The following is a 23,660-nucleotide window of genomic DNA, read 5'->3' as shown; positions in this document are numbered from 1 at the left end:
TTATTTTCACGTGGAGGAATATTTATTTGCCAAAAAAAGTGAGAACACGTTGAAAATCAAAAACCATCAAGTAAACTTCAAGAGAAAAGCATAAAACGCACAAGAGAGAAAGGCAAAACTAGTAATACAAATCGCCAATTCCTGGAATTGATATTCCGTTGTGAATTCATCTGAATCTGGAGTTGCCAAGTCTTTAGAGTCTTCTGAATCCTGCTTGCCTTCGGGAGTTGCCAAGTCTTCAGAATCCTTCTTGCCTTCTGAATCATTCATTATGAATCTTGAATCTTTTTAAATTTGCTCACCGTCGGATTTTCTAGTTCTAAAGCCTTGACGTCGCTTTTTGAGAGTGATCAATGCATCAATCCTGTAGTCATTTAAAAAATAAGATTTTTCGGGATCACTTTCGTCCGATTCTGACAACTGCTTGTCCTCGTCCAGTTTCTTATAATTGTCATCCAACATCTTCTTACTGCCCTCCTTGAATCCCCACATCTTCTGAATCCTTGTCACGTCTCCAGAACTCTTCCACTTCTTTTTACTCTCATTTATTGCATATCTCTTCGTTACCCGTTCAATCATTCTCTTCCATTCAGGGCTAGTTCTTTTGAGAGCACTAGAGGCAATATTGTTCCATTCTGGCTCCCAGACACATCGACGTCCCAGATTTTGGTGATAATCGTATTCGAATGGATCCGCACATCGTTTGCACAACCAGCCGAGACCACAAGAGTTGTTCTGAAAACCAAACATACGGTTCGTGGCGTCATTTATATTATCAAACTCACCAAGATATTATAAGCATCAAAATCCTTCCGACGACTATCCAACACCATATATATCCAATATCCACACGAAGATCTCATATGGAATAGAGTCAAGTCTCCATTGACAGATTTCGCTGATTCCATTTTCATCTTCAGTTTATCGGTTATCATGGAAACCGGCTCATTGACGCCATCCCAGATTTCTCTAGCGACATCATCAAATTTAGCGAAACGTAAGACCCCAATTCCAGCATATGATATGAAGCAGAGGCATGCGAATTTTTCCAATAGCCAGTGGATATACTTGTAGGTGTTGTTTTCAGTAGCTGAAAAAATCTGCGGAAATTGTTATTTAAAAAAATAACTCACAAAAAACCACTCCTCCTACATTAGCAAATGTATCAGCAGAAAACAGAGGGGTCAGCGAATTCCTTGAAAGTGACACGGAGATCTGCTCGACTTTTTTCAGATCCGACAAAACAAACATATCTTTCAGAACATATCCAACGGAGGTGCTACGATCAGTGGTGGCCAGTTTGTTGGCACGGAAAACTTCGGATTTTCTAGAAAACTTCTGGAGAAAGACAACCAAATCGCGGGCCTTATCGCGGGTCATGGCCTAATGATCGCTTCATTGTCTTCCTGAAAATATTTGCATCTTAATTAGTTGGAATTGTGTTTTTCCAATGTACCGTGTTCTCCACATCCAACCCTCTATCGATCTCCCATTCCATTGTACCAATAAGAAGTTTCTTATGGGATAGAAGGCTACAAAGAATGCGTGCAGCATAAATACGAGGAATCAATGGAAGCACTTTCTCAATAGATTCTCTGGCGTCGTAGCTGTTTTGGGATCTAGAAAAAGAATTGTAAAGGCTGACTAATCTATTGTTATACTCACTTCCTAATAATAGTCTTCCGATGAGGTCCAATCCACATCTCGATTCTCAAAAACTTCTCTATCCCCGTATGAATCATGATAAGAATTGCCGAATCCTTGACTGAAACTCTGACACGTGGAACAAAGAAATCCATATCATTCACTATAAAACGATTCAATCTGCAGGTGCATCTCAAGGCATGCCTGAAAATTGAGCTGTTAGTCATGCTTGCATTATGTTTTTAAAACCGTGCTCTACCGGAACTGGAGAGTTCGATGGAGCGCAGTTGCTGTTTAAATCAATCTGTGTTAACTAATACCTGCTCATCAAATCCAGCCTCCCAACCACATTTTGCTTCAGTTTTGTTGATAAATCCGACCAAGACATCTTGCTAGAATTTCAAAACTGAATGTTATTATTATTATTATAATTATTATTATTCTGTAATTGCCAATTGCCACATGACACTACACGTGGAGCAATATTTATTTCGTTAAAAAAAAGGAGAACACGTAAAAATTACATAAAGAAAATCGAATAAAGAATAAAAGTCAAAAACGCAAGACTAGTAATTAAAATAGCCCATTTCTGGAATGATCTGTCGAGCTTCATGAAGTTGGTGACGTCATCCGATTCAATCGTCACGTCTTCTGAGCTCTCCTCCTTCTCGTATCTCTTTCTACACGCTTCCCATACTTCCTCGTGTTTCGCGCTGTCCAGCTCACTTCCACTGGTTAATGTGACGGTCCATTTCGGCTCTCTGACGATTCGACGGCCCATATTTTGGTAATGATTGTATTCAAATGGATCGGTGCATCGTTTGCACAACCAATCGAGTCGGCAAGGGGAGTTGCGAGGATTCTGGAAGAAAGATTACTGTAGGTTACTGTAGTTTCATCTGAAACTTACCAGACGATCATATTCATCAAAAACCTCCAAATTTGCCTCCATTACCGAGTAGACCCAATAGCCACATGCGGATCTCTCGTGAACAATGAAAAGCTTCCCGTCGGAAGTTTTCATATGGTACAATCTTCTGTATATATCCGTTCCATCCTTCCACTTCTCAACAGGAGCCTCTACAGAATTCCAAAGTTTCTTGGCAGTCTCATCGAACTTCGCGAAACGAAGCACTCCGAATCCAGGCGAGTTCTTGGAGAGACACAAGAAATTCTTATAAAAATTCGGAATGTAATCATGGAAAACAGTGTTTGTCCCTGCAGGACGCCCCAATACACTCAATGGTACGTATGTATCAACAGAGCACACTGGTGTCACAGAGCTCTTTGAGAGTCTCACATCGATTCTCTCAATCTTTTTTAAATTCTCCGGGTTCAACATATCACGTAGATATGCTTCCATCTCAAATGTCAAATTCCAGCTGGTCATTAGTTTGTTGACACGGAAGATGTAATCTTTTTGAGAGTACTTCTGCAGGTAGTCTCTCAGTATGATAATTTTAGAAAATGTTCTCTTAATGCTGGACAGTTCTTGTTCCTGAAAATAAGTCGTTTATTTCCTGGGCTTCATGCAACCTACAGTACCTGCTTTTCTACATCAATCCCTCCTTCAAACTCCCATTCCATCACTCCAATAAGTGTTTTCTCGCGAGACAGAAGACCACATAGAATTTGAGCGGCATTATATCGAGGAGTCGATGGAAGCACTTTTTCAGTGGCGTCTTTGGCGTCGTAGCTATTCTGGAGTCTGGAAATATAGGATTAGAAAAAAAGGACTGAAACTCTATCGGAAACACTTTTTATGTCTTTTTGGAACAAAAATAAAGAAGCAAAAAGAGAAAAAACGGCATGAGGAATCGAACTTGGGACAAAATTTTCCAAAAGCAATGCGTCTACCGGCTGCGCCAATCGAACATAACTTAGGAGCGGGTGTTTGGGAATAGATAAAAGAGGGGCGTGTCTCGCGCTGGAGAGAAGGGGTTTTCAGGGTTTTGATGATTTAAAATCCCCAAAACTCACTTTCTAATAATAGTCTTCCCTTGAGATCCAATCCACATCTCGATTCTCAAAAACTTGTCGATCCCCATATGAATCATAATCAAAAATTCAGAATCCTTGACTGAAACTCTGACACGTGGCACGAAACAGTCGGTGAAGTCCACAACGAAACGATTCAAACGGCTGGTGGATCTCAAGGAGTGTCTGAAAACAAGGGAATTAGAGAGAAAGAATTCCTGGATCAAATAAGTTACCTGCTCATCAAATCCAATTTTCCAACCACATTTTGTTTGAGTTCAGTTGATAAATCCGACCAGCTAGCAGCCATTTTTCTCTGTTATTTTTCAAGGGAATATTCAACAAAAAGCGGTTAGACCTTTGATGGATTGCCACGTTTATGATGACGGGGAGAGGTCACGTTGAAAAGAATTTTATTTTTCAAATTCATTTATCATCATAGTAAATAAAAAATTAATTCACTTTAAGACTTTCTGCCATCATCTCACTGATATCTTCCACTCCTCGATTTCCGAATCCCCAAATCTTCTGAACCATCGTCCCTTCCCCAGAATTTTCTCCAGAATTCTTTTTCATCTTTTCATCTTCTTTATAACACTTCCATGCTACATTCTTCTTATCAGAAAGAGCTTTAGTCTCATGATTAACTCCACCTTGCCAGATGCCACTCCATTTTGGCTCCAGGAAAACTCGACGTCCCAGATTTTGGTAGTAGTTGTACTCAAAGGGATCCGTGCATTTCTTGCATAGCCAGCCGAGATCACAAGAGGTGAAACCTGCCAGACGAAGATAGTCGTTGAAGACCGCCACATTCTCTTCCATCATCCCATAAACCCAGTAGCCACAAGGAGATCTCTCATGGATCATATGGACTCTCCCATTGGAAGACCCCGCGACGCAAACTTTCCGGTATTTTTTGTCAGAGATTTTCTCAATTGGTTCCTTTACAGAATTCCATAGTTCTTTAGCAGTGTCATTGAATTTGGCAAAACGAAGAACTGCGAACCCTTGTGTCTCCAGAGCGAGTCGCACAAAGAAATACCAATGGATCGGATCGTATTCATGCATGATTGTATTGGCACCTGGAAATAAAAAAACAAATGTCAAGATTTTTTCTTCAAAATCAATTATTTACAATTACTCACCACAATGAATCCCGGCCCAGCTTAAAGGTACATAAGAATCGATAGAAACCGCTGGAGTCAATGAAGTCGTCGAAGTCATCACTCCAACTCTCTCAATCTTCCTGAGGTCTTCTTCGACAAAAATCTTTTTGAGCCATTTTTCCATGTCTATATCCACATTCCAGCTGGTCATTAACTTGTTGGCACGGAAAATTTGAGATTTTCCAGAGAATTTTTGGAGGAAGTTCACCAAAACGATAATTTTAGCACCGGTGGTTTGGATGCTGGCTTGTGCGTCTTCCTGAAAAAATTCATGGTTTTGATACGGACAGTTCTAGAACACCGCACCTTCTTCTCCACATCAATCCCTCCTTCAAACTCCCATTCCATCACTCCAATTAGAGTTTTCTCGCGAGACAGAAGACCACATAGAATTTGAGCAGCATGGTAACGAGGAGTCGATGGAAACACTTTTTCGATGGCATCTTTGACATTGTAGTTGTTCTGGAGTCTGGAAATATAGGAAATTTGCTTTTTGGCACAAAAAAACAAGAAGCAAAAAGAGAAAAATCGATATGAGGAATCGAACTTGTGCCAGAATTTTCCAAAATCAACGCGTCTACCGACTGCGCCAATCGAACACAATCATAGAGTGGGTGTTTGGGAATAGATAAAAGAGGGGCGTGTCTCGTACTGGTTGGGAAGCTTGGATCTCAAACTTCACCGTCAGAACATTTTTTTCAGATTTTTTAAACGGATGGATAAATATAAATCTTAAAACTAAAACTCACTTCCTAATAATAGTCTTTCCCTGCGGTCCCATCCACATCTCAATTCTCAAAAACTCATTTATCCCCGTATGAATCACAATCAAAAATCCAGAATCCTTGGCTGAAACTCTGACACGTGGCACGAAAAACTCTGTGAAGTCCACAACGAAACGATTCAAACGGCAGGTGGATCTCAGGGAGTGTCTGGAAATTGTGACATTTTGGAGAAGGGGCTCGAATAGGTTACCTGCTCATCAAATCCAATCTTTCAATCACATTTTGTTTGAGCTCAGTTGATAAATCCGACCAGCTAGCCGCCATTTTTCGTTATTTTGTAAGAACAACAGGAGAAAACAAAAAAGTAATGCTCGATTTATGGTAAAGACGGGCGATATTGCCGGTGACACGTGGATGATGACAATTAAGAAAACACAGCAGCGAAAGGTCACGTGAAGGTCAGGAGGGTATCCTCACTGTCTTACACATGTTCAGAATGTATGTATTATTCGAATCCTTCAACCAAGATAACAAAACACTCTTTATATTTCACAACAATCCATAACAATTATTCAAAAATGCCAAAACCCCTTCTAATTAATCTCTGATCAAAAGAAATCTCAAATGGTTTGATTTGATGACGGCATTTCCCGAAATTCGGAAGAGATTTTAACCCATCGTGAATCTCTTCGATCATCTTCCCGCTATGCTTCATTCCGAGGGAAACTTGGTGGAAGGCTAATCTGGAAATCATGTTTAGTTTCATTTTAGAGCTATTTTTGAACTCACCTTGCTTCAGAATCCAAATATTGTGAAACTTCCAGAATAATATCAGCCGGTAGAGTAGGCAAGAAGCGATAGTTTGGGTTGTTCCTGAAATTTGTTTTTGAAATTGAATATTTCCCTCAAGAAACTTACTTATATGAAGTAAAATTGCATTCCAAACTGTGGTTTCCTTCGTAAAACCGATAATACCAATATTCGAATTTCAGGTATCCAATAGCCGAGTCCCCCGAGTTTTGTGCATAGATTCTTGTAGGCTATTTCGATAGGATTCTTAGCGATAACTTCAGATAAAATAAATGATCTAATAGCATAATTTCGGTTGGTTTCGGCAGTTGTTAGGTTCATTTTGAGTAGAGAATATGGGAATAATAGTTAGAAGAAAGAGATTTCGGCAGGGGTTAGAACCATTTTTGAGGAAATGTAGACTTTTTCCTCCAAGACCAGAAGGTTATAAGCTAGGTGCAAAGGAAAAATATACAACTTTTGGGACTTCAGCAAACAAAAATGTCTACGTAACAAGAGAGAGTGCAGACACAATGCAAAAGTTTGCTGCCCCTTTCTCCTTGGCTACCTCAATTTTACATCTCTGCCATCCGTGCCTATCTAGCACCTGCTAATGCAAGTGCGCTCCACTGAGAGACCTTCATTCAAAAAATTGCATAGTGTCTGCACTCTCTCCTGTTATGTCACGATTTTGTTTACTATCAGATAATTTTTATTTAAAACATTATCAGATTAGCCCTCCGCCAAGTTTCCCTCAGAATGAAGCATATCTGTAATTGATTACCTGTGGAACTTGCCTTAAGTTCTCTGCTTGTCTACGATGACCGACTGGAATTTTACTATGGAGAAAACGTGGTCAGATGCTCCACAAAAAATGTTGTGTGCACCCTGAGGAATAACGGACAGGAGTATTCAATTAGAAATGGGAATTTCTTGAAGCTCGGGATGAAATGCGTCCAATTTGTGTTAGAGCACCCGAAACTGACCGTTCAGACGTTGGTGATCAATCACTGCAGCCGTGGAGAAACATGGAATCAATTTCAACCAATTTTGGAGAAAAATTTGAGAGAATTGACTCATAAACTCTCCGTGAAATCTCTCATCACCAAAGGATTCGATTTGAAACATCTGCCTAACATTCTACAGTTCATACAACCCGGATTTCTCTCCTCGTGGACTCTTAATAATGGTATTAATGAGAAAATGAACGCAGAAATTTGGAATGAAATCAAAGAAACGGATTGTTGGAAACATCTGAAGACGTTCAATGGAGTACACTCTAAAACGGGATTCCTAATTCCTAAACCGCTTTCCGATTATTTTCATTTGTGCAAATTTGAAATGATGATTCATTCTTGCTCACCGGATGATCTGATTCTAATCAGAGATGTAAGTTATTATTTTACTCACGCTAATATAGTTTTTTGCTTCAGATTCTTCTGAAAAAGCCGCACTTCAAGAAATTCACAATGTTTGTCAATAATGGATTCGATTCAAATGCCCTTGAGATTGTATTCGGAACAGAGACGACAAGTTTCTTTGACTATCAAGTACCAGGGACGGCCGATGAGTTTTTCGGCAGTCTGTTTGGACGCATTTTACGAATTTATAGAAAAAGTTGATGAGATTAGCCAAATAAAGTATTGAAATTTCCAACTTCATCGCTAACCATTGTTTTCTTGTTTCACCCATGGGTTTTGTTTCCATTGTACCGTATTATTACCCTAATTTTCAGGAACACGTCTTTTTTCTATTCCTACCGATCCAGCCAGACTCACTCAGGTTCTCAAATCCCCGCCCTCGATTTATGCATATTTTTGATTTCTGGCATTACATGCCGCAATTCACTACTTCTCTTGATCCCATTTTTTAAAATCTTTTGTCTTGATCGTGTCTCCCCTCTCTTCCTCATAAAAGTAACCCATTTTCCAGCTCGATGCCGTTGACACGCCACCAGAGAGCCCGAAACCTGGAGATCCGCACATTCATTCTAGATGAAGTACTTTCCAAGAAACCAGTTGAAGAAGCATACAAGGGTCTATGCGTGAAATTTGGAGAGAAGAAAATCACGTACTACGAATTCGATTTTTGGTTCTATCGATTCTATGGAGGAGACAAGGATTTGCAATGTGACAAGGATTTTGGAAGAGAGTGAGTTTACTTTAGTCTTGTCGTGTATGATCACGTTAGAAAATTTAAATTTAAATTTCAGCTTGGACCCAAAACATAGAGGATTGACCAACCTCCCGCCCGAGCTTATCCAACAAATCACTACAAGTCTGCACCAAAGAGAGAGGTAACTTTTCAAAATTTATACATATAATTTATGTTCCCTTATTCCAGGTTCCCACTCCGCGAAGTTTGTCAAACAATGAAGATGGTTTTCAACGGGATCCCTATCAAAATCGACAATGCAGAACTGAAATGCTCCTCTCAGAAATTGGTTTTCAATTACGGCCCAAATTTTATGAAATGTGTCAAAGTGGATGGCGGATGCAACTTTATTAAAGATGGGCGATTGAAATTCATCAAGAATGGAGATTTCCTAAAAGTTGCTGCGAATCATGTGAAATTTGTGATGGATCATGCCAGACTCAGTATCGGCACACTTCTTATCCACCAACTTTGTCTTGAAGATCAAGAAGTGTGGGATAGCTATTGGGCGGTGATGAAGAAACTGTTGAAGTCGCTCACTAATAAAATTCAAATCGAGAATCTTCGATTCATTAGAAGTGACTTGAAGGGTCTTATGGATTTCGTCCCATTTGTGAAATCTGGAGCCACTATTGACTTGGTCTGTAACGGGAAGCCGGATGGAATGTGGAATACACTTCAGGAGTTGTTGGGAGCCGGAGCTCTCTTTGAAGTGTCGCCTGTTAAAATACGACTTGATTCATTCTTGACTACAGAGGAAGTGGTTGAAATTCGTGAGGTGAGATTCTTGTATAAAGTTTAAAGAAGAAGACCTACCTTCATTTTCAGAAAGTAATGGAGCTACCGACGGTAAACGAGTTCATTGTGACATTTCAAGAAGCGATGGGTGAGGAGATGATCGAAGAGATTCACGATGGGTTGAAATATCTTCCGAATTTCGGAAAATGTCGTCATCAAATCAAACCGTTTGAGATTATCTTTAATCAGGGACCAAGAAGAGACAATTTGCCGCTTACTTTCCGTTTTGAACATTTTTTGAATTTTTAATAAGTTGTAATGCATTGTGGTTGAATAAATAAAAAGATTTTCATCTTATCTCGATTGTTTTTGGTATAAATTTCATTCGAAACATTTAGAAAGTCTGGAAATTTTATTTACGGATTCCGAAGAGCTTCTGAATCCTCCCAATCGTTTTCATTTAAAAAAATTGCTTTAAAAAACCCTGCTGACCTTCACGTGACCCTCCCAACGTGTCGCCACTTGTCGCCACGTTGCAATACCGCCCGTCTCGACTTTCCCCGTCCATTTTTCCACTTTCTCTTCTTTTTCTTGATATTATTCTTACAAAAATGACAGCTAGCTGGTCGGATTTATCAACTGAGCTCAAACAAAATGTGGTTGGAAGATTGGATTTGATGAGCAGGTAACTTATTTGATCCAGGAATTCTCTAATTCCCTTGTTTCCAGACACTCCCTGAGATCCACCTGCCGTTTGAATCGTTTCGTTGTGGACTTCACAGAGTTTTTCGTGCCACGTGTCAGAGTTTCAGTCAAGGATTCTGAATTTTTGATTATGATTCATACGGGGATCGACAAGTTTTTGAGAATCGAGATGCGGATTGGATCTGGAGGGAAGACTATTATCAGGAAGTGAGTTTTGGTTTTTAGATTTTAATCCATAAATCCGTTTTCAAAATCTGAAAAACAATTCTCGGACGGTGAAATTTGAGATCCAAGTTTCGCCTCCCCTTCTCTCCAACGCGAGACACGCCCCTCTTTCATCTATTCCCAAACACCATCTCTCAATTTGTGTTCGATTGGCGCAGTCGGTAGACGCGTTGCTTTTGGAAAATTCTGGCACAAGTTCGATTCCTCATGTCGATTTTTCCCTTTTTGCTTCTTAATTTTTGTTCCAAAAAGCCATAAAAAGTGTTTCCAATTGAGTTTCAGCCCATTTTTTTCTATTCCCATATTTCCAGACTCCAGAACAGCTACCACGCTAAAGACGCCACAGAAAAAGTGCTTCCATCGACTCCTCGTCACCATGCTGCTCAACTTCTATGTGGTCTTCTGTCTCGCGAGAAAACTCTTATTGGAGTGATGGAATGGGAGTTCGAAGGAGGAATTGATGTGAAAAATCAGGTAAGGTGAGGGGGATGGCAAAACTGAGAGTGCCAATGTTTTCAGGCAAACGAACAGGCCAGCATCCAAGCCACTATTGCTAAAATTGTCAGTTTGGTGAACTTCCTCCAAAAATTCTCTGGAAAATCTCAAATTTTCCGTGCCAACAAGTTAATGACCAGCTGGAATTTGGATCTAGACATGGAAGCATGCATCAAACAGATTTTTGTTCTAGAAGATCTCAAAAAGATTGAGAGAGTTGGATTGATGACGTCGGCGACTTCATTAACTCCAGCAGCTTCTTGCGATTCTTATGTACCTTTAAGCGGGATGGGAATTCCTTGTGGTGAGTAATCGGCACTTGATTTTAAAGGAAAACAATCTTCACATTTGTTTTTTTTATTTCCAGGCACCAACTCTGTCCTGCATGAATACGACCCGATGCATTGGAACATGTTCATGCTAGTCTCTTGCCAGACACCCGGATTCGGAGTTCTTCGTTTCGCCAATTTCAATGACACTGCTAAAGAACTATGGAATTCTGTAAAGGAACCAATTGAGAAAATATCTGACAAAAAGTACCGGAAAGTCTGCCTTGTTGGGACTTTCAATGGGAGGATCCTGATGATGCACGAGAGATCTCCTTGTGGGTACTGGGTCTATGGGATACTGGAGAAGAATCAAAGAGTCTTTGAGGACTATCGTCGTCTGGTAGGGGGGTTTTTTTTTAAAATTACCTCATTATATCTTTGTTTTTTTTCAGAACTTCAACTCCTGTGGTCTCGGCTGGTTATGCAAAAAATGCACGGATCCCTTTGAGTACAACTACTACCAAAATCTGGGCCGTCGAGTGCTCCTGGAGCCAAAATGGAGTGGCATCTTGCAAGGTGGATATGAGCATGGGAAAGCAGCGATTTCTGATAGAAAAAATTTGGCAAGGGAATGTTATGAGAAGGATGAAAAGACGAAGAAGAATTCTGGAGAAAATTCTGGGGAAGGGACGATGGTTCAAAAGATGTGGGGATTCGGAAATCAAGGAGTGGAAGATATCAGTCAGAGGATGGCGGAAAGTGTCAAAATAAATTAATGTGGTTTTATTGTAGGCATTTTTTTATCATGATACAATCTTTCTGTATTACCAGCCGTTCCTATATTACCTCTATCCTTTTTTCTGTTTTCTTGTGGATCATTTGATTTTTTTATCCCAAAGAGTTACCCTGTCTTTTTATCGGGTTTTTATGTGGTAACCCTCTTTCCTTTCAATAAAGATGAATTCTAGAAGTACAATCGCTATATTTGACAATTTTTATTTTAAATAATTCAAGAAGTCGTCATTCCATCCACTAAAACCTTATAACACTTAGAACAACAAGTTTTTCGATGGATAATGATACCATCAAGTCGAATTTCCGTCTTTAAAAACGCGTTGGAGTTTGGAATGGGCTGACGATGAGTAATGCTGTCTATGTCCTCATCCTCAATCTCCACACCAAGTTTCAACATGATAGCGATTATGTTATTCTGCTCTATTCCTGATTTCAGATGACACATTTTGAAATTTGGGTTTAGGGAGAGAGCCTGGAATTTAAAAAAAATTTTGAAAAAAACCTACGGTACTTCTTCTCAAATAGTAAACAAACTTACATTAAGCAGATAAACAATTGGAATCGGGCACACGCCATACACATTAATTTCGAATCGTTCAAAATGATAAAACAATGGGAGATGATCCGCGTGAAACGGCTTTCCATAACTTATATCAACTTGTTTTGCCTGTTTCCACTGTTCCAGCTGCATCACATACATCCCAGTGTCTCCCATTCCTTGTGTATTAATACAAATAGTTTCCAAGGCTCCTGGCTTAAAATGACACAAAAGATGCACCACTTCAACGGAGTTTCCATGAATTTTCAGGGATTTCACATGCAATCCGATGGGGAGGCTGTAGATCAGAGAGTGATCGGTTTCAGGATTTGAGAATGTGATGGTAAAGGAGTCAATCTTAAGTTTCGGAATAGTCAATGCTTGAGTCATATCAGAAAAGCCTTTTTCTAGAAAGCTTTTTTCAATTCTAATACCAGATTCATTTGATTTTTGTACAGTACATCCGTTCTCCGTATTCTGATATGTCATCCCAGTATTTTTATTCACCTTCATGATCATCTGGCTCTCAGAAAGTTTCAAATCAAAAGTCTCATAAACTGATTTTACATCATCCACTACAGCATTCATTACTGTAGAAATGCGTCTCAGAGGGGTTCTGAAATGGAATTAATTATAAAAAAGGAGAAAGTCTATTCAGTTGACTTACCGTTCAACTGGATCCAAGTCCTTCACTATATGCTTCAACACAACCACTGGCATATCAGAAAAAGAAATCGGTGTCGGGTCACTGCTCCTATCATAATTCAAATCCATCTCCCCACCGTAGAATCGATAGTACCAATAGTCGAAATCATAGTAACTCATCGCGTCGGCTCCAAGCTTCTTGCAAAAGTTTTGATAGCAATCTGAAGCAGACTTACTGGCAAGCATCTCATAAAGAATACATGATTTGAGATAGGCCTCGTTGCTTTTGAGAACGTCGGGGATGGTGGGCATGGAGGACGGGGAATAGGGAGAAAGAAGAAGAAAGAATAGTGACTACTGACTGCTAAGGAGGGACAGGTGGTCGAATGAGGTCATCTGATGTAGGTAGAATGGACAGGTGTGAAATTCCCATGAGAGCATCCTGCGATGAGATAATCGTAGAGCAAACAAGGACAAAACACTGCATATGATCCTACACACTCTAATTAGTAAATTTGCCAATTTTTAGAGAGAAGGATTTAAAAATATCTGAGAAGACACAGTTTTACTACTGCGACGCAATCTGCTTATAGTGACTCAGGTCGAAACAGAAAATACTTTTTTAGAAAAAAGGTACAGTGATATGGGCAAACGGTAAAATGTATATGATTTAGCACGGTTGAACCCGTATATGGGCTGATTTTCAGAAAAATTGATAACAATTTAACAGAGATGTCTCTAATTGAAATATCGAAATATAAACCACCAATAGACGTAATTTTATTCTGAGAAGAGATATCGACAAACGGTAAAGCGTATCAGATTCAGCGTATTTTAAATTATCTCCTTGTACTTAATTCAAAAGTTTATTTCTTTTCTTACACCAAAATATACCAAAATAATCAGAACATCTCTCCATTGATATGAAAAAAAGGAGCTCTTCGTTGAAATGACATTCCATCCTTGTCCAGTTTGATCACCAAGAGCATCTTGGATTCAGGAATCCAATGACGATGATTGATATTATTTCCTTCCTGTACCTCTGCACCAAGCGCTTCTCCAATAGCCATCACATGATGCTGGAAGGATTTTGACTTCAGGTGACAAAACTGGAAGTTGGGGTTTTGCAAGAGGATCTGAAAATGAGAAAAATGAGATTTTAGTAGTAATAAGATTAAAACTTACATCTCTCAACGCTACGATCTGCTCTACTCTTGACATTCTCATGACTATCTTGAAACTCTCAAAATGATAGAAATGTGGGAGATGACTTGTGTTGAACAGACTCAAAGAGTTGATAGTGACACGTTTCGCTTGTTTCCATTGCTCCGACTCCACAAACTCCCGCTGTCTTCCAGTTGTATACGGTTCCAGATAAATCGATTCAAGTACTCCAGCCTTGAAATGCGGTAGAAGGCGTGTTACTTGAGCGGCGTTGGTATCAAGTTTCAAATGTTTCACGTGCATTACATCAGGTAGACAGTTGAATAGCGCTTGGTAATCCTGACAGTCAGACATGGACAATGAAAATGTGGCGACTTGGAATCCAGGATGGTTCCATATGCTAGAAAGAGTCTTGAGAGATTTCTCCAGATAGTTCATGTCCAGTTTCACAGTAGGTCTACCAGCGAATTTTATGAAACACCCGTCTACTGTTTTGTGAACGAAGAACTCCTTGTCGTTCAACTCAAAATTCGCAAAGTCTTTCGATAGCTCGACACTAATTTCGTTATAGATTGGTAGGTAACTATCCGCTACAGCCTTCAGCAGTTTTGACATGCATCTCAGCGGGGCCCTGAAACAAAATAACAAAAACTATAATTTTCTATTTCCTATTGCTTACCGATCAACTGGATCCAAGTCCTTCACAATTTTTTTCAATATCTCCACTGGCAAGTCAGAAAACCCTCTTTGCTTTGGGTCAGTGCTCCGATCATGATCAAAATTCAACTCCCCATTGTAGAACCGATAGTACCAGTAGTCGAAATCGTTGTAGCTCATTACTTCCGGCCCAACTTTATTGCAGAATGATTTGTAGGAATAGAAGACCGGCTTGTTGTCAAGTACCTCATAAAGGATACAGGTTTTGAGGTAGTTTGGGTTGCTTCTGAGCAAGGAGGAGATGTGATTCATTTCTCTATAACAGGAACGATGAGTGAACGGAGCAGAACAGGGAAGATAGGGTACAGCAAAAAATAATAATGAGAGGGATAGAAAATTAATGTGGCCTCATCTTCCTAAGTCAATAGAAGGGATTAGCAGCAAATACAACGTCACACCGTTATTTGTGACATACCGTCATTTGAGGAAGATTGTAATCTTTACGATGTACATTGGACCCGTCCACTAATTCGCACCAAATCTTACTGACGCATCTTTCGTGTATTGCAGCAAGTAACACGCAAAGACACTCATTCGAAAATCCAAGATATCCCATGGTATATATGCTATATACGGTATGTACGGTATGTACGGTCTATACGGTCTGTATGGTATATATGGTATATATGGTATATATGGTATATTTGGTATATATGGTATATATGGTATATATGGTATATATGGTATATAAATACAGGGTTTTGCACTTATGGTTACATTAATTAGCCTTATTAGTTGACACTCCTAGACTAGGCCCCCACTCTTTATCTCCCAGGCCATCCAACGTACACAAATGAAGAAGGGCCTTGATGACGTGGCAGATTACACTACTACAGTCTAGGCAACCCGTTCTTTTGTTAGGTTTATTATTTTTGCTCTAGGGAAAGTCTTTCGAGACGCGGCTTTCAAACAATTTATAAATTTGGTCATAGGTACTTTCAACTACATGGAATCCATTTCTTCAGTTAAAACCGGCTAAATGTTTCTACAAACCGAGTTATATGCTCTCGAAGTTATTATCCTGACGATATGAAAAGTTTGAGAGCTTATAACTCGGCTCGCAGAAGCATTTTGCTGGATTTGATTGAAAAAATGGACTCCGCGTGGTCGAAAGTACCTATGACCAAATTTAAAGATAGTTTGAAAGCCGCGTCTTCAAAGACTTCCTTTATAAGATTTTTTCTCCCTACTATTTATTCTTCCACTTCCAGAAAAATGAATGAAATACCCGACCTACTCAAAAACAACTCAACCTACCTTAAAGCCTGCATTCTCTACGAGGTTCTCCACAAGAAGCCAGTCTTTGAATCCTATCAAAATATCTGTGAGAAAATCGGAGACGACACAATGAGCTACATTGATTGTGAGTACTGGTACTATCGGTTCTACAATGGAGAGCTGGATTTCAATTGTAATAGAACTCACACTCAAAAGACTTTTCTGCAGTTGCCACCGGAAATGTGCGATCTGATTTTAAAGGAGCTTAGTTGTAGAGAGAGGTGAGCAATAAACAGTGTCAACATTGCACTATCAGCCACAAACATTCAGCTGAAAACATGGAAAAGCATTTTCTGCCGTCAAGTAACCGGAACAAGCAAAACTGCTATCTTCAGAGAAGAGAAACACGAAAAAAATGTTGAAGGAAATTTCATGGAAATAGGGTTAAAAGCCATCTCATCTTACATTAAGTTTCGAAACATCCGCTCTAAACTCTTGGTGATTCGTTTGAGAGAGAATGCACCAGATATCACTAACGCTTTGACTCAATTCTTCCCCTATAGCTTCTTTTCAAAGGAAATCAGCATTTTCGGAATTCTCAGTACTAATTATTTGGCAATTTTAGAGCGCTTGGAGCCAGGTTACTTGGAAGTAATTTTACTTTTCTTTGAGTCAGATGAAAACAAAAATAAGATCGACAACTCCAGAATCTTCGAGATGCCCCAATTCCAGCAAGCTAAATTTGTGTATTTCTCGGGTTGTGATGCATTCAGATTTGCCGATCTGACTCATTTCTATCGTTTCCAAGGATTTTCCGTCGTCTTAGATAACCTTACTGTAGAGGAAGCTATAGTTCTGAGAGATGTAAGTGAGTTTGTTGGATCAATTGTGATGGTAAATGTTTTCAGACTCTCGCTGGACTCCCCCATTTCGAAGGATGTAACATTTATTTGGACAACGTGGATTTGAAATTTTTGATGGATTCTTGATGGATTCTCCAATTTTTTTAAATTGGATTTCTTAATAAAGAATGTGAACTCTGATTTTCAATTCTTTCTAAGTTTTTAAATTTGTTTTCTTGAATAAATTATTTTCAATAATTCCATCCATAAACTAAAACAAGTGAACCCAGATTAAACTCCATTAAGCCAATTATCACTTTGAGATATATTGTCTTCCCAGACCGATTTCCCAGAGCCAATGTCCACAGTGGATGCTGGAGGATCTTACGACGACTTACATTCTGTATGCAACATTCACTTTACCCCTTACACACAACGAGATCACCTATTCTTATTGATTCTCCTCTTATTCACTCCAAAAAATGCACAAAATCCCCCTCGAATTTCTCAAAACCAACACCAACTATCTGAAATCATGCATCCTATACGATGTAGCCCTTAACGTACCAATTTTTAATGCCTACCGAAATTTTTGTGAGGGAAATGGAGATGATGCGATGGGGTACAACGATTATGAGTATTGGTATTATAGATTTTACAGTGGAGACGTGGATTTCGAGCATGAGAGAAGGTGAGTAGTCGGAGTTCATTCGTTGGAAAAATCCAGATGTTTCAGAATTGACTCCAGGGAGAAGACGTTGACCGAGTTGCCGGTGGAGATACTCGGAATGATGACTGGATATTTGGAGCCGGAAGAGAGGTAACCCAGAGAATAGTCGTTGAACATGTTCTCAATCAATTCCATGTTTCAGAGTTGACTTGCGTCTCACATCTAAAAAATTTAAAGCGATCGTCGACATGGAACCTGTCACTTTCAAACAAATCGCTGTAGAGTTGAGACCAAACGCCTTAATATTATGCATAAATGAAAATAGCTTCGAATATAAAAATGACAATGGACGCTTTATTCGAAATGGTTATGCTGATGAAGGCTTGGAAACTGCACTGGATCGTTTCGCTCAAGTCTTGAAACACCCGAAACTCCGAATTGATCGCCTAGCTCTGATACTGCCAGCTGATTTGTTTCCGGAAGAAAGGGAACTATTATTGAAATCGCTCCCACATTCATTGCATGTGAACACAGCTCGTGTTCTAGGAAGTGTTGAGGAAACCTTGACGATTGTGTCTCATTTGAAGCCCGGCGTCTTAAAAGAACTATGGATAACCGGATGTCCTCAACAGCTAACTCCAATTTTTGAATCGGAACACTGGAAGCAGGCAGAGCTGACTAAATTGTCTTCCGGTCAAATATATTCAAAGTCATTCCCCTTCTTCTACAATTTTGAAAGATTTGAAATTTCTGTGATTCTAATGGAATTGGTTGATGTTCAACTTCTTATCAACGTCAGTTTTGAAAGAAATTGAATCCCAATCCAATAAATTTAATTTTCAGAACATTGCGAAAAACCCATCTTTCAAACATTGCTCGTTGAAAGCTTTCATTTTTAATTTAGCTGTGTTTGTGAATGGATTGAATATGGAAGATACACTGGAAAATCCCGGAATTATTACATATCGTTATCCGGTTCCAAATTCAACTGGCTACTTGGAAATCCGATTGTTCAATAATGGGATCAGCATTGATAGAAGACACTGACTTTCTCTCCTAATATGTCTTCTGCTTGATAATTTGTCTGTTTTAAAAATGTTTTTTGTTCCAAATTTTTATCTCTGTTGCAATTTTGTTTCTCAATAAATTATGACAAGTAAATCTATCATTAATTGTGTCAATTATCACCTTGAGATTCATTGTCTCCCTAAACCGATTTCCCAGAGCCAAAGTCTACAGTGGCAGCTGGGAATCTACCTGCTTTATGCAACATTCACCATTTTCTTGCACACAACGAGACAATAACCCGTATTCTTATTGATTCTCCACTTATTCACATCTAAAAATGCACAAAATCTCCACCGATTTGCTTAAAAACAATGTCAACTACCTGAAATCATGTATTATCTATGAGGTGCTCAGTAAGAAACCAATTTTTGAATGCTATCGTCACTTTTGTAAAAGAAATGGAGATGATGCGATGAGTTACAGTGACTTTGAGTACTATTATTATAGATTTTACAGTGGAGAGGTGAATTTTGAGCATGAGAGAAGGTGAGTAATAGAAGTTCCTTCTTTGGAAAACCCTAAATGTTTCAGAATTGACTCCAAGGATAAGACGTTGTCAGAACTGCCATTGGAGATGCTTGGAATGATTACTGGATATTTGGAGCCAGTGGAGAGAGCTCACTTACGCAGCATGTCCAGAAAATTCCGAGCAGCGGACGAGACAGAAGTTCTTTATCATGACCAAGTTCGTGTTAAGTACACACCTTCTTCCTTGGTGTTACATGTTGACGAAAAGAAATTCTTGTATGATATCGATGAAGAAAATGGAGAATTCGTTGGAAATAGTCCCATTGACCCTTTCAACTGTTTTGTACAAGCCTTAAGACACCCGAAACTTCAATTGGGAGCTCTTTTTCTCGACATGTCCGGCCAGGTTCCATTAGAGAAAAGAAAGAAATTGCTGGAGTGCCTGCCACCATCACTGCATGTAAAAATCGTGTTAATCGATGCAAGCTCCGATGAAACCTTCAAAATTGTAACTTCCTTGAAGCAGGGAGCCTTGGAAAGAATCGCGGTGATGGGGTGTCCTGTGAAACTTGCGAATGTTTTCGAAACGGAGCAATTTAAGCAAGCAACATACACTAATGTGGGGTGTGAGAAAGTCAGGACGAAAGATATTCCAAATTTCTACAATCTGCGATATTTCCATATTCAAGTTACAAGTCTCACATTGAACCAATTCAAAAACCTTTGGGATGTGAGTTTTCAATTTCTTAGGCCAAAAATTCATACAATTCATTTCAGAATCTCACCAAAAACCCATCTTTCCAGTTATGTAGAGTGAAGGCCACTGTTTTCAGAAGATCGGAGCTAGCGGCTGGTTTAGGATTACATGGACAGGAGAATCTGAATGAGAAGGGAAATATCATTCACCGTCACCCGATCCCTAATTCAATGGACTATTTGGAGATTGAAATCAAAAACGATGGCCTTCTAATTAGGAGAAATAATTAAATTTATGTAATTGTTGGGGTTCCTTTTTCCATTTTTCAAATTTTGACCCCTTAATAAATGACCTGTGAGAACCCCAATTTTCGATTATTTCTATGTTTTAGAGTTAAAAAAAATATTTTCAATGGTTCCATCCATCAACTATGACAAGTGAACCGAGATTATACATCATTAAGTCAATTATCACTTTGAGATCTATTGTCTTCCCCAGGCCGATTTCCCAGATCCAAAGTCTACAGTGGCAGCTGGAGACTCTCATGACGGCTTACCTGCTACATACCACATTCACTTCTCCCCTCACCCACTACGAGACCATTCCCTCCTATTCTTATTGATTCTCCAATCATTCACCCCGAAAAATGCACAAAATTCCCCATGAGCTTCTCAAAACCAATATCAACTATCATAAATCTTGCATCCTCTACAATGTAGCCCTCGACGTACCAATTTTTGATGCCTTCAAAAATTTTTGTGAGGCAAATGGAGATGATGCAATGGAGTACAACAATTATGAGTATTGGTATTATAGATTTTACGGTGGAGACGTGGATTTTGAGCATGAGAGGAGGTGAGTAGTAGAAGTTCATTCTTTAGAAAACTCTAGATGTTTCAGAATTGACTCCAAGGAGAAGACGTTGGCCGGGTTGCCTTTGGAGATTCTCGGAATGATTACCGGATATTTGGAGCCAGAAGAGAGGTTAGTCATAAATTAGAATAGAATAGCCTTAAATGACGAAAACTTTTATAGAGTTGACTTGCGTCTCACGTCCAAGAAATTCAAAGCGATCGTCGACATGGAATATGTCACTTTCGAACATATCATGGTAGATTGGACACCATTTGTCTTTAATTTACATATTAATGAAAAGTGCTTCGAATATAAAAATGACAATGGGCGCTTCATTCGAAATGGTTATGCTGATGAAGGCTTGGAAACTGCATTGGACCGTTTCGCTCACGTCTTGAAACGTCCAAAACTCCGAGTTGATCGTCTAGATCTGATACTGCCAGGTGATGTGTTCCCAGGAGAAAGGGAACAACTATTGAAATCCCTCCCACATTCATTGCATGTGAACACAGCTCGTGTTCTAGGAAGTGTTGAGGAAACATTGACGATTGTGTCTCATTTGAAGCCCGGCGTGTTGAAAGAACTCCTGGTAACCGGATGTCCTCAACAGCTGGCTTCAATTTTCGAATCGGAACATTGGAAGCAGGCAGAGCAAACTGACTTTGCTTCATTTCAAACGACATCGAGATCTTTTCCACTTTTCTACAACTTGCGTTACTTTCATATTGTTGTCATGTCAATGGCTATGAATGATTTAAATCTTTTGATCGCTGTGAGTTTCAAACTGCTTCAATGTAATACAAATATGTAATTCTTTTTCAGAACGTTGCCAAAAACCCCTCTTTCCAATTTTGCATTGTAAAAGCCATCATCGTCGCGTCTCTTGAAGTTGTGGAACATTTTCCAATGGAAGGTAGAATGGAGAACGATGGAAGTCTCGCACTTCGCTATCAAATTCCGGATTCTAGTCACCATTTGCACATTCACGAAAAGGATAATGTTTTTACTATTCGGAGAATTTAGAACATGTTATTCAATTTACCTTTTTTTGAATATTTGGCTTTTCTATGTTACAACATTCTTCATATCGTTTCAATCTTTTCATATCGAGGTTTTGTTCTATTAATAAAAGATTTCCAACTTCTTCTGACTGAAAGTTTTGAAAAATTTTGAAGTAATACTATCATTGATTTTACTTACAGAGCATCTCCAACAAATCCACTTTTCACACTTTGAGTGCTGACATCTCTTAATGAATGATTCGTCAAAACTACATACCTAAGCTGCTATGACGGGTGAACCCAGATTTTGAAACCCCAATTAGGTCAATTATCACTCTGAGATCCGTTGCCTTCCCAGGTGACTCTAACGATTCCCCAGAGCCAAAGTCAACAGTGACAGCTGGGGGAATTTCACGACGGCTTTTCTGCTATCCGCAACATTCACTATTCCCCTTACACAGACCATTCCCTCCTATTCTTATTGATTTTACACTCATTCACATCTAAAAATGCACAAAATCCCCCTCGAGCTTCTCAAAGCCAACACCAACTATCTGAAATCATGCATCATTCACGAAGTGCTCAGAGAGGAACCCATTTTTGACTGCTATTGTCATTTTTGTGAAAAAAATGGAGAGGATGCGATGAGTTACAGTGACTTTGAGTACTATTATTATTGATTTTACAGTGGAGACGTGGATTTTGAGCATGAGAGAAGGTGAGTAATAGAAGTCAATTCTTTGGAAAATTCCAAATATTTTAGAATTGACGCAGAAGAGAAGACGTTGACCGAGTTGCCGGTGGAGATACTCAGAATGGTGACTGCATATTTGGAACCAGAAGAGAGGTAACCCAGAAAATAGCCGTTAAACAAGTTTTCAATCAAACTGCTCCAGAGTTGACTTGAGTCTCACATCCAAGAAATTCAAAGCGATCGTCGACACGGAACCAGTAACCTTCAAACAAATCGTTGTAGTGTGGACACCAGACGTCTTCCGTTTACTTATAAATGAAAATAGCTTCGAATATAAAATTGACAATGACCGCTTCAGTCGAATTTATTGGGACGAAAACTTGGAAACTGCATTGGATCGTTTCGCTCAAGTTATGAAACACCCGAAACTCCGAGTTGATCGTCTACGATTAGTGTTTCCAGGAGATTTGTTTTCAGAAGAAAAGGAACTATTATTAAAATGCCTCCCTCATTCATTACATGTGAAGACAGCGGAAATTCAAGGAAGTTTTGAGGAAACACTGACAATTGTGTCTCACTTGAAGCCGGGAGTCTTAAAAATATCGCAGTAGGAGGGTGTCTTCAACAACTAGCTCCAGTTTTCGAATCGGCACATTGGAAGCAGGCAGAGCAGACTTACGTGAATTCGGTCCAAACGACTTCGAAATCCTTCCCATTGTTCTACAGCTTTCGTTTTTTCGATGTACTGGTCACCTCTATGGAAATGAATGATTTATATCGTTTGATAGCTGTGAGTTCTAAACTGCTTCAATGTAATTCAAATATTCTATTCATTTTCAGAACGTTGCCAAAAATCCCTCTTTCCAACGCTGCAGGGTAAAAGCCGTTACTATCACGTCCTATGAGCTTGAGGAATCATTGCCAATGGAAAGGAGAATAGAGAGCGATGGAAGTCTCACTCTTCTTTATCAGATTCCGGATTCTAGTAGCTATTTGGAAATTCACGTGGGAAATGATGGCATTTACGCTATTCGAAGAAATTAATAAGTCACTGAGTTGCTATTCTAATATCTCTTCTGTCTGATTATTTGTCTGTTAAAAAGTGTGGTTTGTTTCAACTGTTTTCCTGTTTTTGCTATTTTGTTTCTCCATAAATTATTTGTAAAAATTCCGTACATCAACTATGACAAGTGAATCCATCATTAATTGTGTCAATTATCACTCTGAGATCTGTTGTCTTCCCAGGTGTCTCACTCTCTCAGCCGATTTCCCAGAGCCAAAATCTACAGTGGCAGCTGGAGGATCTCCCTCTCTATGGTACATTCACTCACTATTCCCCCTACGCACAACGACATCATTACCCCAACGGAGTTTTATTGATTCTCCACTCATTCACCCCGA

General features: G+C 39.3%; 8 protein-coding genes across 8 annotated transcripts; 3 read left to right on the top strand and 5 right to left on the bottom strand.

Annotated features, from left to right (window-relative positions):
* Positions 1 to 66: 66 nt before the first annotated feature.
* Positions 67 to 2,032, bottom strand: GCK72_021724 (uncharacterized protein; the record flags this gene model as incomplete). Its single annotated transcript, XM_053734456.1, has 7 exons — positions 67 to 257; positions 303 to 735; positions 786 to 1,090; positions 1,134 to 1,338; positions 1,457 to 1,619; positions 1,666 to 1,848; positions 1,965 to 2,032. The coding sequence occupies 7 exons, from the start codon at positions 2,030 to 2,032 to the stop codon at positions 67 to 69; spliced, it is 1,548 nt and encodes a 515-aa protein (XP_053583369.1).
* Positions 2,033 to 2,164: 132 nt separating this feature from the next.
* On the bottom strand, positions 2,165 to 3,931 carry GCK72_021723 (uncharacterized protein; the record flags this gene model as incomplete). The annotated part of the gene is made up of 5 exons (XM_053734455.1): positions 2,165 to 2,506; positions 2,555 to 3,142; positions 3,190 to 3,352; positions 3,625 to 3,807; positions 3,858 to 3,931. The coding sequence occupies 5 exons, from the start codon at positions 3,929 to 3,931 to the stop codon at positions 2,165 to 2,167; spliced, it is 1,350 nt and encodes a 449-aa protein (XP_053583368.1).
* Positions 3,932 to 4,074: 143 nt separating this feature from the next.
* GCK72_021722 (uncharacterized protein) lies at positions 4,075 to 5,836 on the bottom strand (the record flags this gene model as incomplete). Its single annotated transcript, XM_053734454.1, has 5 exons — positions 4,075 to 4,703; positions 4,767 to 5,046; positions 5,094 to 5,256; positions 5,537 to 5,719; positions 5,763 to 5,836. 5 exons carry the CDS (start codon positions 5,834 to 5,836, stop codon positions 4,075 to 4,077), a joined length of 1,329 nt encoding a protein of 442 aa, XP_053583367.1.
* Positions 5,837 to 7,246: 1,410 nt separating this feature from the next.
* On the top strand, positions 7,247 to 11,663 carry GCK72_021721 (uncharacterized protein; the record flags this gene model as incomplete). The annotated part of the gene is made up of 11 exons (XM_053734453.1): positions 7,247 to 7,690; positions 7,735 to 7,886; positions 8,234 to 8,452; positions 8,514 to 8,597; positions 8,645 to 9,233; positions 9,284 to 9,420; positions 9,923 to 10,105; positions 10,435 to 10,597; positions 10,643 to 10,922; positions 10,986 to 11,287; positions 11,340 to 11,663. The coding sequence occupies 11 exons, from the start codon at positions 7,247 to 7,249 to the stop codon at positions 11,661 to 11,663; spliced, it is 2,877 nt and encodes a 958-aa protein (XP_053583366.1).
* A 233-nt stretch (positions 11,664 to 11,896) lies between these two features.
* On the bottom strand, positions 11,897 to 13,177 carry GCK72_021720 (uncharacterized protein; the record flags this gene model as incomplete). The annotated part of the gene is made up of 3 exons (XM_003095358.2): positions 11,897 to 12,154; positions 12,221 to 12,836; positions 12,888 to 13,177. The coding sequence occupies 3 exons, from the start codon at positions 13,175 to 13,177 to the stop codon at positions 11,897 to 11,899; spliced, it is 1,164 nt and encodes a 387-aa protein (XP_003095406.2).
* Positions 13,178 to 13,767: 590 nt separating this feature from the next.
* Positions 13,768 to 14,998, bottom strand: GCK72_021719 (uncharacterized protein; the record flags this gene model as incomplete). The annotated part of the gene is made up of 3 exons (XM_003095373.2): positions 13,768 to 14,001; positions 14,051 to 14,660; positions 14,709 to 14,998. The coding sequence occupies 3 exons, from the start codon at positions 14,996 to 14,998 to the stop codon at positions 13,768 to 13,770; spliced, it is 1,134 nt and encodes a 377-aa protein (XP_003095421.2).
* A 2,290-nt stretch (positions 14,999 to 17,288) lies between these two features.
* GCK72_021718 (uncharacterized protein) lies at positions 17,289 to 18,523 on the top strand (the record flags this gene model as incomplete). Its single annotated transcript, XM_003095368.2, has 4 exons — positions 17,289 to 17,497; positions 17,543 to 17,626; positions 17,679 to 18,270; positions 18,320 to 18,523. The coding sequence occupies 4 exons, from the start codon at positions 17,289 to 17,291 to the stop codon at positions 18,521 to 18,523; spliced, it is 1,089 nt and encodes a 362-aa protein (XP_003095416.2).
* A 298-nt stretch (positions 18,524 to 18,821) lies between these two features.
* On the top strand, positions 18,822 to 19,999 carry GCK72_021717 (uncharacterized protein; the record flags this gene model as incomplete). The annotated part of the gene is made up of 3 exons (XM_003095341.2): positions 18,822 to 19,030; positions 19,076 to 19,742; positions 19,790 to 19,999. The coding sequence occupies 3 exons, from the start codon at positions 18,822 to 18,824 to the stop codon at positions 19,997 to 19,999; spliced, it is 1,086 nt and encodes a 361-aa protein (XP_003095389.2).
* Between the last annotated feature and the right edge of the window lie 3,661 nt (positions 20,000 to 23,660).

Source organism: Caenorhabditis remanei, chromosome V (genome assembly GCF_010183535.1).
Source record: "Caenorhabditis remanei strain PX506 chromosome V, whole genome shotgun sequence".
NCBI classification, from domain to species: Eukaryota; Metazoa; Nematoda; class Chromadorea; order Rhabditida; family Rhabditidae; genus Caenorhabditis; species Caenorhabditis remanei.
This window is presented reverse-complemented; position numbering and strand designations above follow the sequence as displayed.